We start from the raw sequence: 18,139 nt of genomic DNA, 5'->3' as shown, positions 1-18,139 counted from the left end.
ACCCGGGCATTCCTCTCTTTGGCTTGGCTCAACCACTTGAGAGGGGAGTGGTCGGTCACCAGACGGAACTTTCTCCCCAATAGGTAATAGCCGAGAGGCACTCTCTCTCCACTATACTGTACCGGGTCTTGGCTGGGGTAAGCTTCCGGCTCAGGAAAACAACAGGGTGTTCCTCCCCATTGACGTCCTGAGAGAGTACAGCTCTGAGGCCTACTTCAGAGGCATCGGTCTGTACCACAAACTCCCTTTTGAAGTCCGGCGTCACCAATACCGGGGACCCACCCAGGGCCGACTTCAAAGTGGAGAAAGCCTTTTCCGCCTGCTCATTCCACTGAACCGTCACTGACTTGCGTCCCTTCAAAAGGCCTGTCAATGGTGCGGCGACTGTAGCAAAATTGGGGACCAACCTCATATAGTACCCCACCATACCCAGGAACGACTTTACTTGCCGAGTAGTGACAGGTGGGGGCCAATTCCTAATTGCCTCAATTTTGTTCACCTGAGGTTTGATAGTTCCGTGCTCAATAACATACCCCAGGTACTTGGTCTCTTCTAACCCTATCGCGCTCTTTTCTGGGTTAGCAGTTAAGCCAGCCTTCCTAAGGGAGTCAACTACAGCCTGTACTTTAGGTAGGTGACTTTCCCAGTCGGTGCTGTGTATAACGAGATCGTCCAGGTACACTGAAGCTGGGGGCTCGTTATCTGGCAGGTTGGGCAAGACTTACAATATTTTTCTATCTCTCTGAACACACTGGGCCAGTAAAACCGCTGTCGAATCCGGTCCTGCATTTTTTGCATTCCCAGATGACCCCCGAGAACATGCTGGTGGGCTAACTCTAACATGAGTTTGCGATAAGCCTGGGGCACCACCAACTGTTCAATGGATTCACCTCGCAGCTGGTTTACTCAATACAACATCTCTTGATGAACCACAAAACAGGGAAACACAGACTCTGCCCCCGGTTGTTGTGGTTCCCCATCTATTATTAATACATTTTCCTAGGCTCTGGTTAGGGTTGGTTCCTGATGTTGTGCAGTACCAAAATTATCCCCGGAGATATTGAGGTCGGCTAACTCCGGACCTGGCGGCAAGTCCTCCATGTCTCCCACCATCACACTTAACGGGGTTGTCTCCCCCTCTTCCACCGAAGTGGCGGTCACACCTACCGCTGGCCCTTCGGACTCGGGTTCCCAAGGTTCTGATCTCCCCCCTGAGCCGGGCCACTCTTCTAAGGTTACATCTGTCTCACGGGTTTTGGCAACTTTCGTGTCCGGCCATAGTGCAGTGAAACCGGGGTAGTCTCTCCTAATTATTAGTTCATATGGTAATTTTGAGGCGACGGCCACCTCATGAGTCCACCTGCCGGCCACCGTTGATATAGAGACCAGGGCGGTGGGATAGTCCTTTAAGTCCCCATGAATGCACACAACGCCGACCTTTTGGCCAGTATACTCGACGGCCGCACCAGGGCAACTCTTACCAAGGACACCAGGTTCCTTGAATCCAGCAGTAAAATGTAATGAAATCGGAGTTGGAGGTGGGTTGAGGTTCCTCAAGGTGAGAGCTGAACAGTGAAGACAAGCAGTCTGTACCAGCAATACATTATCTCTATAGTGAGAGCTTTTATGGCTTGTCCTTCACAGACTCTTCTGCTTCAACGGCTTTTCAAAAAGAAAAAATAATTCACAATTTTCGATAGTTCAATTTTCCTGTCATTCCCCAGGCAGAGCAACGATTGTGTTGATGTAATTTTCACACTATTTCTTCTTACCCTCTTCTTTCTTCTTGTATTTGTTACAGAGCCCTGGACTGAAATCTGAAGCTTTTGTCAAGCAGATTTTTTTCTATTTATTTTTTATTATTTTCTTGAGAGCAGAGCAGAATAATTCACAGAATTCTTCAAACAAGATAAAAATGGAGATGATTATCAGACTGTACTTGCTGCTCAATGTGGCTTCTTCACTGGTAGGTATCACCATCTCCTGTTTTCTGTAGCCTATTTTTCAACTTTGCCGTGTAGACTGGGACAGGGTCAGCAGAGTCATCTCTTTATCATTGAAGGGTGGGGTCATCAGAGTCATCTTGCTGGAATTAGAAGCTGTAGTCAGGAGAGTTATCCAGAGTTAGTCATCAGTCATCTCATTATTAGATGGCAGGGTTAGCAGAGTCATCTCATATCATTAGAGGGAATATTAGGAAATTCATCTCAGGAACAGGGTCAGCAGAGTCATCTCATTATCTTTAGTTTATGGGATCAGCAGAGTCATCTCATTGTTATTAGAGAGCAGAGTCAGAAGAGTCATCTCATTATTATAAAAGGGTGTGGTCAGAAGTGTCCTCTCATAATTAGAGGGGGGGTCACAAGAGTCATCTTGTTATCATTAGAGGGTAGGGTCTGCAAAGTCATATAATTTTCATTAGAGGCGATGCTAAGTAGTCATATCATTATCAATAGAGGCAGGGATTAAATCATGTTTAAATGGAGGAGGTGGAGACTTCCTTCTGCTTAGGACTCCTGTGAGAGAAGAATCCATTGAAAAGCTAAGGAGATTCGAGCTTAAATGATCGGAAATGTACTGTAGGGCACAGTGCTCTGCTGGAAGCTTCTTCCCCTTCATTTTGGTTATGTTGGCTGCTGATGCTCCCTCACTGACAATTACTAGGATTGATGCGCACACACCTTAGACAAAACTTGGCCAAGATCTCTGGTTCCTGCATTTTGGTTATCTGTTGTGTATGGGGGTCTCAAACTTCAACTCCTGATTCTTCTCCAACACCAATGTAGTTGGAAGGAAGGATCCGGCATGTTGGCTTTCAGAACTTCTTCAGAACTACGTTCAGCAATTCTTTTTTTGCTTTGTCGATTTAGTAAATGTCATGTTGTAAAATGTGTTGGAATATGAACTGAACAAAAACCTGTGTAGTCGGTGGACGTGTGTGTGCGCTAATTTGTTATCCAATTTTTGGGTATTAAAAATTATATAATGTTACCCAACCAAATTCTTCCCTGTCAAAAGTTTTGGGACAAAATTGGCACAAGATAACGGCCCAGGGCCATGTAAATCTCAAAGATTGAAAACTGCAAATAATAGACTAGGAGGTAACTTTTTATATTAGTCAAAAACATCACATCAATTTTTGAATTTCTAAAATGACCTCAAAGGGGTTTTCTAGAATATGACACCAGTGGTCTATCCTTAGGACAGGCCATCAAAGGATGATTTCTAGGTGCCATATAGTGATCCAATAGCGAATATTAATCGTGAATATCGCAACTTCGTAAATTCGCGAATATTTCGAATATAGTGCTATATATTCGTTATATCGAATATTCGTCATTTTTTAACATCTGAAAACATGATTCCTCCCTGCTTCTTTCTTGTGTGTAAATAAGCCATTGGCCCACAAGCAACTTAAGCAGGAAGAAATCATGTTTTCATCTGGAAAATAAAATTCCCAATATTAAAAAAAACAAATATGTAGCAACAAAGTGAATATATTCGTTATTTAGAATTTTCTCATAAATATTTCCTATCTGTACAGTTGTTCGCATACTCCTCCCCGACAAGCGTCCCCGTCACCATGGGAACGCCTGTGGGTTAGAAAATACCATCGGATCTGAGTTTTCCGTGAGATCGTGAAAACTCAGATCCGATTGTATATTCTAACCCACAGGCGTTCCCATGGTGACGGGGACGCTTGTCAGGGAGCAGTATGCCAAGGTGGAATAACAGTACACATTGGAAAAAAAAAAGATGAATATTCAAAATAACGAATATATTCGCTATATTGCTATAACTTCGTCTTTTAGAATATTACGAATATTCTAAAAAACTAAGTTATAGCAATATAGCGAATTCTCGTAAAATACACATATAGACTGCAATTTAGCTAATATAGTGCTATAGTATTTTTTTTTTATAGTGTAAATTTTTTCCAAAACTGAAGTTCAGAAGAGGCAAAAAAACTAGACTAAAAATAAAAAATACTATAGCACTATATTAGCTAAATTACAGTCTATATGTGCATTTTACAAATATTTGCTATATTGCTATAAATGTGTTTTTTAGAATATTCGTAATATTCTAAAAGACGAAGTTATAGCAATTTAGTGAATATTCGTAAAATACACATATAGACTGTAATTTAGCTAATATAGTGCTATAGTATTTTTTTTTTTATAGTGTACAGTTTTTTCCAAAACTGAAGTTTAGAAGAGGCAAAAAAAGTAGACAAAAAAAAAAAAGATTATAGCACTATATTAGCTAAAGTACAGCGTATATGTGTATTTTACGAATATTCTCTATATTGCTATAACTTAGTTTTTTAGAATATTACGAATATTCTAAAAAACGAAGTTATAGCAATATAGAGAATATTCGTAAAATACACATATTAGCCTAGCCATAGCCATAGGAAAGTTGCCTTATACAGTTGAAAGAAAATTTGCAATACGCAAATAATTAAATTGCATATTATTCGCGATAAATAGAATAATGACGAATATTCGATTTCGACGAATATAAGACGAATATTCAATCGAATATTCGCGAATTATCGCGAAATCGAATATGGCACCTCCCGCTCATCACTAGTGCCATATTAACCATCAGAATGAAGAGGCTGGAGCACTGGGGTCTCTTTCCTGTCCAGCGATGTCCAAATGGATGTGGCTACATCCGGTACTGCTGTTCAATCCTTTCAAGTAAATGGTGGACAGTTGAGCTGCAGCAGCAGGTGTGGACCCACAACGTCACTGAATGGATCTGACTTAGGTTTTTAACTTCTAAGGAGTTGACTAAATGGTCACAAAGGTCTTCACCCTTTAAACTCCTATAGGGATCTGGACTGTGCTGCAGGGAAACTACCTACCTCTTGGAGTAGTCCTACCTCTTGGAGAAGTCTCTGTTCAGTCACAGCTGAACCAGGCGGGTCAAAAGACACCAGTGCAAAGCACCAAGGGGACAAATGAGAGAGGCCAGTGGACAGGCTGAGGTCAGAGCAGGTAGACTTTGGTCAGTCCAGTAAAAAAGTGATAGGCCAGAGCAGATGGCACAGGATGAATATGGAAGTCAGGCATGTGCCAGGACAGAAAACAGAGGGCAATCTGGTAAATAGAAAGAGGTCAGGACAATTCTATAACAATACTTCACAGGACTAAAGCTAGGTCCTTATTTCTCAGGCCCCCATAGAGAAGGGCACCTTAAATGCCCCAGAAAAGGCTTCCATTGGCTGGAGACCAATTAGATGCTGGTTCTTTAAAGGTGTTGTGCACATTGGGGGGAGGGATGGAGGGGGTTAGGCAACCTCACCCTCTTGGTCAGATCTGTGAAGGAAAGCTTACTTACATGCTTTAAGCTGGCTCCCCACTCCTTCTCTCCCCGGCTCCACGGTTCCCCCAGGATATCAACTTCCATTTTAACACCACTGCAGCCAATAACGAGCCACAGTGGTGACCTATTTCCCTGGCATCAAGTGGACCATTTAACATGATGCAAGGGGAGCAGGTCACTGCTATGGTCAGTGACTGGCTGCAGTGGTGTTAAAATGGAAGTTGACATTGTAAAGCAGTGGAGCAGCCAAGGCCAGGGAGAGAAGGAGCTGGGACTCCAAAAATAGGGGTTTGCCAAACCCCCCCAAAGGTGGACAGTCCCATTAATAGGGAAGAGTGTGTGCACCCTATGGAAGCAGGGAATAGCATCAAGTTAAGGAAGTTGTCATGGGCGCAGACCACTAGCATCATACAGCACCATGGGCAGCCACACCATGGACAATTGTGTGCTGTGGATTGCAGTGGTTGGCGGTGGTCCTTGGGGGGTTGGGATTGCGCCAAAGTGTTATATCCTGAAAAATGGCTTTAATGTAAAGAAAAACAACAATCAATGTCTTGGGCAAATGTAGAGACAACTTGTGGGGTCTTAGGAGGACCACTAATGTCTAAAGCTTCAGCTCAATCCGGCATTAGTCCCGAAGATGCTTCCCTCCCAAATATTCTCCACAGAAGTCTTCATTGGCTTTCCATCCTGCTTCTGGTCTTCTGGTGCTGTAGCAATCACAGGGATTGCATCAGCCTCCTCTTGGCTCGATAATGTCGTTCTGCTCTGTTTACGTTTTCTCGATGGAAATGCAGTAATGATATTTGATTAACCTAAGCCGTTTTGAAAAAATATAGGGAGAATTCTTCCGAATGCCATTCTTTGGGGTTGCAAAAAAGGCTCTTCAAAAACAAAGAAAGTCATGAGTCATAAATCTGGCTCCCTGTTGGAAGTGAATATTAAACTCGACTGCAATGCAGCTGTTTTACCAGGCAGCGATAATTCACACAGACTCGTTTCCATAGATATCGCTTGGATTCATTGTGTGACTCCGGAGCGAGGTGACATCAGGACAGGCACTGTTGTTATTGTTATTGTAATGCCCTGGAGCAGGGAGTACTTTGACCTTAGGACATTTGTGGACATTTGCCTATATCCCCTATACAAAGTTAACACTTCTTACTTTATTTCTCTTGAAAGGGTTAACTTATACTGTTTAATACTGGGTACCTGCATTTTATATGTTGTGATGATATATATCCTGTTCATTATCACTGTATTTACATGACTCTGTGGAAAGGGTTAATGAATACTGAGAGACTGTTAGGGCTTTGATTAAGAAGCTGGTAATTTTCCACAGCTGCCATAGGGTTTAAGTAGACCATGTTTTGGAGGGAAAAACCCAGACTTGTTTACCATTAAAAGCAGACAGCCTGACCTTTTAAATGTATGGATTTTGCTCTGTTGTTGTCTGGAAACTTATTTTTGTTTGGAAAACCTGCTGTGTCATTGCCATTGAGTATCATTGAAGCTCTAATGTAAGACTATACCAGACGGGAGCTGAAACAATGTATCTGTTTGTGCTGAGTTTCTCCACTCCACCCCTCCCACTAGAAGGTTCTAGTCTAGGAAAAACTGTATATAAGGAGAGCAGTCAAAACTCCTAGTGTGCTGCAGTTGGAGGGGAAGACTCTGCCAGACTACTGAGTGACCAGAAGAAGACACTGAGATGGGGATGCTGAGCCACAGACCATGGGTCACTAGCCCTGTGACCAAGGAACCACCCGGACTACTGAGCTACAGACCGTTGGCCCTTGACCAGGATGCCAGCCTTCTGAGAGAGAGAGACGGACAGCTAGCCAGGAAGGAGACTCTTCCAGACTACTGAGTGACCAGAAGAAAATGCAGAGAAGGGGATACTCTGCCACAGACCCTGGATCGCCAGTCATAGACCAGGGTACCAGCCTTCTGATGAGAAAGAGGGACCGTTAGCTCAGGCCTTTCCTCAGCATAAAACCCTTCTTCTGCCAGGGAGGAGACTCTTCCAGACTACTGAGTGACCAGAAGAAAATGCAGAGAAGGGGATACTCTGCCACAGACCCTGGATCGACAACCTTAGACCAAGGTACCAGCCTTCTGATGAGAAAGAGGGACAGTTAGCTCAGGCCTTTCCTCAGCATTAAACCCTTCTTTTGCCAGGGATGAGACTGGAGAAGCCGGCCCTACACCTCTCCTGTATTGTTTTGCTCCTGAATTCCTCCCATAAAGAAGCACACTGGTTTTTTGCAGACCCCACCTCTCTGGACTGATTTCCCATTGGGATGCACTACGCCTTACCATCCCTTCCGGAGAGCAGCAACACGTGGTGACACTTTGACTGTGTCCGGGGGAACCGGCAGAGCGTTAGGGCCACCCTAAACCCGGCCACTGCATTATCGCTCCTCTGTCGAGACTGCTACAGTCTACGGCAGAAATACTCAACCTGCGGCCCTCCAGCTGTTGTAAAACTACAACTCCCACCATGCCCTGCTGTAGGCTGACAGCTGTAGGCTGTACAGGCATGCTGGGAGTTGTAGTTTTGCAGCAGCTGGAGGGCCGCAGGTTGAGCATGCCTGGTCTACGGTAAAAGATGCAGTTTTGGATACATTTACTCTGTTGATAACAAATGATTAAACTAAATATAACACAGGATCTTTACTCTCCACCCATGTACATCACCGGGCATGCACTCTAAACGTCTATAGAGGTCTATAAGTCATTTTCTGATGCACAGGTAGATGTCTGCTATATAGCAAATCAGTGCAGAGAGATGGCTACTGCTTAACAAAAACATGTTACACATTCTCTTTCCTCTGCTTTCGTCCTTAGTGAATTCTGTACATTTCATGAAGCATCCTCACTACAGTTTCATAAATTAAGCAATATCCCATATTTTTTTTTTTTATATAGATGTGCATGTCTATTTTAATCTTACAGCTTCATCTTAGTGTACATAGGAGGAGTATTATTATAGTTATATTCTTGTACATAGGAGGAGTATTATCGTTAATTTCTAACAATAATTTGTTTTCCCTTAGTCCTAACAGCAGCACAGATGGGGTTAACTGCCCCTGTGGACTGGTAGGACCGGCGGAATTTTAATGAGCCCAAAGAACCAATAAACGATCTTCAGCTCCCTGAAAGGGAGGAGATCACCCCCCAGCCCACCGTGTTTTTAACAAGCATAATGTATTTAGGGTGGGATATTTGTGTGCTGCTGTTAGGACTAAGGGAAAACAAATTATCATTAGAAATTAACGATTCCCTTACGTCCTACCAGCAGCACAGATGGGGAGATAGCAAGAAGAATCCCCTAGGGAGGGTCCTCATGCCTGGCAGAACTAAGAACAGTCTGCCCAAAAGCCGAAAACTCTGCCATCCTAGCATCTATCCTATAATGGGAGATGAAGGTTGACTCAGAGCTCCAGGAGGCCGCCTTACAGATCAACTCTAAGGGGAGGAGTCTTCTCTCCGCAACCGAGGTGGAGACCACCCTAGTAGAATGGGCTCTCACAAACTCAGGAGGATCTAAGGATTGGGAGACGAAAGCTTCCATAATGGCCTCCTTAATCCAGCGACTAATGGTAGCTTTAGACGCTTTATGGCCTTTAGACTTACCGGCAAACAGGATAAGAAGATTCTCATCTATCCTGAACTCTCTAGATCTATCCACATAGATCTGGAGGCATCTTGAAATATCCAGCGGGTCTCTAGCTGGAGTATCAGAGGAGGAGGCTGTAAACAAAACTGGTAAAGAGATTACCTGATTGATGTTCTGGAAAGTAGGCACCTTAGGCCTGAAGTAGGGTAAAATCTTCAGGAGTACTCTGTCCTGCCGCCAGTCCACCTGTCCAGAGGACAGAAAAAAACACGGTGGGCTGGAGGGTGATCTCCTCCCTTTCAGGGAGCTGAAGATCGTTTATTGGTTCTTTGGGCTCATTAAAATTCCGCCGGTCCTACCAGTCCACAGGGGCAGTTAACCCCATCTGTGCTGCTGGTAGGACGTAAGGGAATAGTAGTTATATTCTTGTACATAGGAGGAGTATTATTATAGTTATATTCTTGTACATAGGAGCAGTATTATAGTAGTTATATTCTTGTACTTAGGACCAGTATTATAGCAGTTATATTCCTGTACATAGGAGGCAGTATTATAGTAGTTATACTCTTGTACATAGGAGCAGTATTGTAGTAGTTATATTCTTGTACATAGTAGCAGTATTATAGTAGTTATATTCTTGTACATAGGAGGCAGTATTATAGTAGTTATATTCTTGTACATAGGAGCAGTATTATAGTAGTTATATTCTTGTACATAGGAGCAGTATTATAGTAGTTATATTCTTGTACTTAGGAGCAGTATTATACTAGTTATATTTTTGTACATAGGAGCAGTATTATAGTAGTTATATTCTTGTACATAGGAGCAGTATTATAGTAGTTATATTCTTGTACTTAGGAGCAGTATTATACTAGTTATATTTTTGTACATAGGAGCAGTATTATGGTAGTTATATTCTTGGATATAGGAGGAGTATTATAGTAGTTATATTTTTATACATAGGAGCAGTATTATAGTATTTATATTCTTGTACATATGAGCAGTATGATAGTAGTTATATTCTTGTACATAAGAGGTAGTATTATAGTAGTTATATTCTTGTACATAGGAGGTAGTATTATAGTAGTTATTTTCTTGTACATAGGAGGCAGAATTAAATAAGTTATATTATTGTACATAGGAGCAGTATTATAGTAGTTTTATTATTATACACAGGAGGCAGTATTATAGTAGTTATATTCTTGTACATAGGAGCAGTGCTATAGTAGTTATATTATTGTACATAGGAGGCAGTATTATAGTAGTTATATTCTTGTACATAGGAGGCAGTATTATAGTAGTTATATTCTTGTACATAGGAGGCAGTATTATAGTAGTTATATACTTGTACATAGGAGCAGTATTATACTAGTTATATTCTAGTACATAGGAGCAGTATTATAGTAGTTATATTTTTGTACATAGGAGCAGTATTATAGTAGTTATATTCTTGTACATAGGAGCAGTATTATAGTAGTTATATTCTTGTACATAGGAGGCAGTATTATAGTAGTTATATTCTTGTACATAGGAGCAGTATTATAGTAGTTATATTCTTGTACATAGGAGGCAGTATTATAGTAGTTATATTCTTGCACATAGGAGGCAGTATTATAGTGGTTATATTCTTGTATATAGGAGGCAGTATTATAGTAGTTATTTACTTGTACATAGGAGCAGTATTAAAGTCAGGGCTTTTTTTCTGGCGGAACGCACCGGAACGGCGTTCCGACACCTTTTGACATCGCAGCCTGCGATGTATCAGCGGGGATGGACTGGGAGGAGGAGCTGGGGGCCGGTACGTTCACTGTGCTCCGGCCCCGCAGTTCCAGTAGAGACTTATAAAATGTGTAATTAAATGAATAATGATTCATGCTGCCACCTCAGTAGTATAACTTTCAATATATTGTACTCACAGGGCTACTACTGTTATCGTAATGCAGGCCGGCCGGGCAGACGAGCGGCAGCGTCACTGACTGACGTCACCTGCCTGCGCCGCCTACTTTATGAATGAAGTAGGCGGCGCAGGCAGGTGACGTCAGTCAGTGACGCTGCTGCTCGTCTGCCCGGCCGGCCTGCATTACGATAACAGTAGTAGCCCTGTGAGTACAATATATTGAAAGTTATACTACTGAGGGGGCAGCATGAATCATTATTCATTTAATTACACATTTTATAACTGTACTGGAGCGGCAATGGGGGGGTCTGTGGATGACACTGTTATGGGGTGGGAGGGTCTGTGGATGGCACTGTTATGGGGTGGGGGGGTCTGTGGATGGCACTGTTATGGGGTGGAGGGGGGTCTGTGGATGGCACTGTTATGGGGTGGGGGGTCTGTGGATGGCACTGTTATGGGGTGAGGGGGTCTGTGAATGGCACTGTTATGGGGTGGAGGGGGGTCTGTGGATGGCACTGTTATGGGGTGGGGGGGTCTGTGGATGGCACTGTTATGGGGTGGGGGGGTCTGTGGATGGCACTGTTGTGGGGTGGGGGGGGTCGGTGGATGCCACTGTTATGGGGTGGGGGGGGGTCTGTGGATGGCACTGTTATGGGGTGGAGGGGGGTCTGTGGATGGCACTGTTATGGGGTGGGGGAAGGTCTGTGGATGGCACTGTTATGGGGTGGGTGGGTCTGTGGATGGCACTGTTATGGAGTGGGGGGGTCTATGGATGTCACTGTTATGGGGTGGAGGGGGGTCTGTGGATGGCACTGTTATGGGGTGGGGGGGGGTCTGTGGATGGCACTGTTATGGGGTGGGGGGGTCTGTGGATGGCACTGTTATGGGGTGGGGGGGTCTGTGGATGGCACTGTTATAGTATGGGGTGGGTCTGTGGGTGGCACTTATAGGATGGGGGATCTGTGGATGCCATCCCCAGATCCTCCACCCCATAACAGTGCCATCCCCAGATCCCCCATTAACAGTGCCATCCCCAGATCCCCCATTAACAGTGCCATCCCCAGATCCCCAATTAACAGTGCCATCCCCATCTGTGGGGTTTCTTTGCTGGGCTGGACTTTTATAGCCCCCCCCCCAAATTTTACTTGCATCCCTGTTCTCTAAAGGGGCGGTTTTAGGGGGCAGCCCTGGGGGTGGGTAGGGGCGGTCCTAGGGGGTGGGTAGGGGGCGGTCCTAGGGTTGGGTAGGGGCGTGGTCAGGGGAGGGGGGGTGAGTTCCACCACCTTTTCTCTGAGAAAAAAAGCCCTGATTATAGTAGTTATATTCTTGTACATAGGAGCAATATTATAGTAGTTATATTCTTGTAGATAGGAGCAGTATTATAGTAGTTATATTCTTGCACATTGGAGGCAGTATTATAGTAGTTATATTCTTGTACATAGGATCAGTATTATAGTAGTTATATTCTTGTACATAGCAGCAGTTTTATAGTAGTTTTATTATTGTACATAGGAGGCAGTATTATAGTAGTTATATTCTTGTACATAGCAGGCAGTATTATAGTAGTTATATTCTTGTACATAGGAGGCATTTTTATACTAGTTATGTTCTTGTACATAGGAGCAGTATTATAGTAGTTTAATTATTGTACATAGGAGCAGTATTATAGTAGTTTAATTATTGTACATAGGAGCAGTATTATAGTAGTTTAATTATTGTACATAGGAGGCAGTATTATAGTAGTTATATTCTTGTACATAGGAGCAGTATTATAGTAGTTATATTCTTGTACTTAGGAGCAGTATTATAGCAGTTATATTCCTGTACATAGGAGGCAGTATTATAGTAGTTATACTCTTGTACATAGGAGCAGTATTATAGTAGTTATATTCTTGTACTTAGGAGCAGTATTATACTAGTTATATTTTTGTACATAGGAGCAGTATTATGGTAGTTATATTCTTGGATATAGGAGGAGTATTATAGTAGTTATATTTTTATACATAGGAGCAGTATTATAGTATTTATATTCTTGTACATATGAGCAGTATGATAGTAGTTATATTCTTGTACATAAGAGGTAGTATTATAGTAGTTATATTCTTGTACATAGGAGGTAGTATTATAGTAGTTATTTTCTTGTACATAGGAGGCAGAATTAAATAAGTTATATTATTGTACATAGGAGGAGTATTATAGTAGTTTTATTATTATACACAGGAGGCAGTATTATAGTAGTTATATTCTTGTACATAGGAGCAGTGCTATAGTAGTTATATTATTGTACATAGGAGGCAGTATTATAGTAGTTATATTCTTGTACATAGGAGGCAGTATTATAGTAGTTATATTCTTGTACATAGGAGGCAGTATTATAGTAGTTATATACTTGTACATAGGAGCAGTATTATACTAGTTATATTCTAGTACATAGGAGCAGTATTATAGTAGTTATATTTTTGTACATAGGAGCAGTATTATAGTAGTTATATTCTTGTACATAGGAGCAGTATTATAGTAGTTATATTCTTGTACATAGGAGGCAGTATTATAGTAGTTATATTCTTGTACATAGGAGCAGTATTATAGTAGTAATATTCTTGTACATAGGAGGCAGTATTATAGTAGTTATATTCTTGCACATAGGAGGCAGTATTATAGTGGTTATATTCTTGTATATAGGAGGCAGTATTATAGTAGTTATTTACTTGTACATAGGAGCAGTATTAAAGTCAGGGCTTTTTTTCTGGCGGAACGCACCGGAACGGCGTTCCGACACCTTTTGACATCGCAGCCTGCGATGTATCAGCGGGGATGGACTGGGAGGAGGAGCTGGGGGCCGGTACGTTCACTGTGCTCCGGCCCCGCAGTTCCAGTAGAGACTTATAAAATGTGTAATTAAATGAATAATGATTCATGCTGCCACCTCAGTAGTATAACTTTCAATATATTGTACTCACAGGGCTACTACTGTTATCGTAATGCAGGCCGGCCGGGCAGACGAGCGGCAGCGTCACTGACTGACGTCACCTGCCTGCGCCGCCTACTTTATGAATGAAGTAGGCGGCGCAGGCAGGTGACGTCAGTCAGTGACGCTGCTGCTCGTCTGCCCGGCCGGCCTGCATTACGATAACAGTAGTAGCCCTGTGAGTACAATATATTGAAAGTTATACTACTGAGGGGGCAGCATGAATCATTATTCATTTAATTACACATTTTATAACTGTACTGGAGCGGCAATGGGGGGGTCTGTGGATGACACTGTTATGGGGTGGGGGGGTCTGTGGATGGCACTGTTATGGGGTGGGGGGGTCTGTGGATGGCACTGTTATGGGGTGGAGGGGGGTCTGTGGATGGCACTGTTATGGGGTGGGGGGTCTGTGGATGGCACTGTTATGGGGTGAGGGGGTCTGTGAATGGCACTGTTATGGGGTGGAGGGGGGTCTGTGGATGGCACTGTTATGGGGTGGGGGAAGGTCTGTGGATGGCACTGTTATGGGGTGGGGGGTCTGTGGATGGCACTGTTATGGGGTGAGGGGGTCTGTGAATGGCACTGTTATGGGGTGGAGGGGGGTCTGTGGATGGCACTGTTATGGGGTGGGGGGGTCTGTGGATGGCACTGTTATGGGGTGGGGGGGGTCTGTGGATGGCACTGTTGTGGGGTGGGGGGGGTCGGTGGATGCCACTGTTATGGGGTGGGGGGGGGGCTGTGGATGGCACTGTTATGGGGTGGAGGGGGGTCTGTGGATGGCACTGTTATGGGGTGGGGGAAGGTCTGTGGATGGCACTGTTATGGGGTGGGTGGGTCTGTGGATGGCACTGTTATGGAGTGGGGGGGTCTATGGATGTCACTGTTATGGGGTGGAGGGGGGTCTGTGGATGGCACTGTTATGGGGTGGGGGGGGTCTGTGGATGGCACTGTTATGGGGTGGGGGGGTCTGTGGATGGCACTGTTATGGGGTGGGGGGGTCTGTGGATGGCACTGTTATAGTATGGGGTGGGTCTGTGGGTGGCACTTATAGGATGGGGGATCTGTGGATGCCATCCCCAGATCCTCCACCCCATAACAGTGCCATCCCCAGATCCCCCATTAACAGTGCCATCCCCAGATCCCCCATTAACAGTGCCATCCCCAGATCCCCAATTAACAGTGCCATCCCCATCTGTGGGGTTTCTTTGCTGGGCTGGACTTTTATAGCCCCCCCCCCAAATTTTACTTGCATCCCTGTTCTCTAAAGGGGCGGTTTTAGGGGGCAGCCCTGGGGGTGGGTAGGGGCGGTCCTAGGGGGTGGGTAGGGGGCGGTCCTAGGGTTGGGTAGGGGCGTGGTCAGGGGAGGGGGGGTGAGTTCCACCACCTTTTCTCTGAGAAAAAAAGCCCTGATTATAGTAGTTATATTCTTGTACATAGGAGCAATATTATAGTAGTTATATTCTTGTAGATAGGAGCAGTATTATAGTAGTTATATTCTTGCACATTGGAGGCAGTATTATAGTAGTTATATTCTTGTACATAGGATCAGTATTATAGTAGTTATATTCTTGTACATAGCAGCAGTTTTATAGTAGTTTTATTATTGTACATAGGAGGCAGTATTATAGTAGTTATATTCTTGTACATAGCAGGCAGTATTATAGTAGTTATATTCTTGTACATAGGAGGCATTTTTATACTAGTTATGTTCTTGTACATAGGAGCAGTATTATAGTAGTTTAATTATTGTACATAGGAGCAGTATTATAGTAGTTTAATTATTGTACATAGGAGCAGTATTATAGTAGTTTAATTATTGTACATAGGAGGCAGTATTATAGTAGTTATATTCTTGTACATAGGAGCAGTATTATAGTAGTTATATTCTTGTACATAGGAGCAGTATTATAGTAGTTATATTCTTGTACATAGGAGCAGTATTATAGTAGTTATATTCTTGTACATAGGAGGCAGTATTATAGTAGTTATATTCTTGTACATAGGAGCAGTATTATAGTAGTTATATTCTTGTACATAGGAGGTAGTATTATAGTAGTTATATTATTGTACATAGGAGGCAGTATTATAGTAGTTATATTCTTGTACATAGGAGCAGTATTACAGTAGTTATATTCTTGTACATAGGAGGCATTTTTATACTAGTTATGTTCTTGTACATAGGAGCAGTATTATAGTAGTTTAATTATTGTACATAGGAGCAGTATTATAGTAGTTTAATTATTGTACATAGGAGCAGTATTATAGTAGTTTAATTATTGTACATAGGAGCAGTATTATAGCAGTTATATTCTTGTACATAGGAGCAGTATTATAGTAGTTATATTCTTGAAGCAGTATTATAGTAGTTATATTCTTGTACATAGGAGGCTGTATTATAGTAGTTATATTCTTGTACATAGGAGCAGTATTATAGTAGTTATATTCTTGTACATAGGAGCAGTATTATAGTAGTTATATTCTTGTACATAGGAGCAGTATTATAGTTGTTATATTCTTGTACATAGAGAGCAGTATTATAGTGGTTATATTCCTGTACATAGGAGCAGTATTATAGTAGTTATATTCTTGTACATAGGAGCAGTATTACAGTAGTTATATTCTTGTACATAGGAGCAGTATTATAGTTGTTATATTCTTGTACATAGAGAGCAGTATTATAGTAGTTATATTCTTGTACATAGGAGCAGTATTATAGTAGTTATATTCTTGTACATAGGAGCAGTATTATAGTAGTTATATTCTTGTACATGGGAGCAGTATTATAGTAGTTATATTCTTGTACATAGGAGGCAGTATTATAGTAGTTATATTCTTGTACATAGGAGGCAGTATTATAGTAGTTATATTCTTGTATATAGGAGCAGTAATATAGTAGTTATATTCTTGTACATAGGAGGCAGTATTATAGTAGTTATATTCTTGTACATAGGAGCAGTATTATAGTAGTTATATTCCTGTACATAGGAGCAGTATTATAGTAGTTATATTCTTGTAGATAGGAGCAGTATTATAGTAGTTATATTCTTGCACATTGGAGGCAGTATTATAGTAGTTATATTCTTGTACATAGGATCAGTATTATAGTAGTTATATTCTTGTACATAGGATCAGTATTATAGTAGTTATATTCTTGTACATAGCAGCAGTTTTATAGTAGTTTTATTATTGTACATAGGAGGCAGTATTATAGTAGTTATATTCTTGTACATAGCAGGCAGTATTATAGTAGTTATATTCTTGTACATAGGAGGCATTTTTATACTAGTTATGTTCTTGTACATAGGAGCAGTATTATAGTAGTTTAATTATTGTACATAGGAGCAGTATTATAGTAGTTTAATTATTGTACATAGGAGCAGTATTATAGTAGTTTAATTATTGTACATAGGAGGCAGTATTATAGTAGTTATATTCTTGTACATAGGAGCAGTATTATAGTAGTTATATTCTTGTACATAGGAGCAGTATTATAGTAGTTATATTCTTGTACATAGGAGGCAGTATTATAGTAGTTATATTCTTGTACATAGGAGGTAGTATTATAGTAGTTATATTATTGTACATAGGAGCAGTATTACAGTAGTTATATTCTTGTACATAGGAGGCATTTTTATACTAGTTATGTTCTTGTACATAGGAGCAGTATTATAGTAGTTTAATTATTGTACATAGGAGCAGTATTATAGTAGTTTAATTATTGTACATAGGAGCAGTATTATAGTAGTTTAATTATTGTACATAGGAGCAGTATTATAGCAGTTATATTCTTGTACATAGGAGCAGTATTATAGTAGTTATATTCTTGAAGCAGTATTATAGTAGTTATATTCTTGTACATAGGAGGCTGTATTATAGTAGTTATATTCTTGTACATAGGAGCAGTATTATAGTAGTTATATTCTTGTACATAGGAGCAGTATTATAGTAGTTATATTCTTGTACATAGGAGCAGTATTATAGTTGTTATATTCTTGTACATAGAGAGCAGTATTATAGTGGTTATATTCCTGTACATAGGAGCAGTATTATAGTAGTTATATTCTTGTACATAGGAGCAGTATTACAGTAGTTATATTCTTGTACATAGGATCAGTATTATAGTAGTTATATTCCTGTACATAGGAGCAGTATTATAGTAGTTATATTCTTGTACATAGGAGCAGTATTACAGTAGTTATATTCTTGTACATAGGAGCAGTATTATAGTTGTTATATTCTTGTACATAGGAGCAGTATTATAGTAGTTATATTCTTGTACATAGGAGCAGTATTATAGTTATTATATTCTTGTACA

At 41.5% G+C, this 18,139-nt stretch overlaps 1 protein-coding gene across 1 annotated transcript in view; it reads left to right on the top strand.

The window, feature by feature from the left end:
- The first annotated feature begins 1,878 nt into the window (after positions 1-1,878).
- Positions 1,879-18,139, top strand: part of ADCYAP1R1 (ADCYAP receptor type I) — a 171,835-nt gene continuing 155,574 nt past the window's right edge. The window contains 1 exon segment of the mRNA XM_040431354.1: positions 1,879-1,966. Within this exon segment, the coding sequence (XP_040287288.1) occupies positions 1,916-1,966 (51 nt within the window). The 5' untranslated portion in view covers positions 1,879-1,915.

This window comes from Bufo bufo, chromosome 5 (genome assembly GCF_905171765.1).
Source record: "Bufo bufo chromosome 5, aBufBuf1.1, whole genome shotgun sequence".
Taxonomy (NCBI): Eukaryota; Metazoa; Chordata; class Amphibia; order Anura; family Bufonidae; genus Bufo; species Bufo bufo.
Note: the sequence above shows the minus strand (reverse complement) of the source record. Positions and strands in the feature narration are given on the sequence as shown.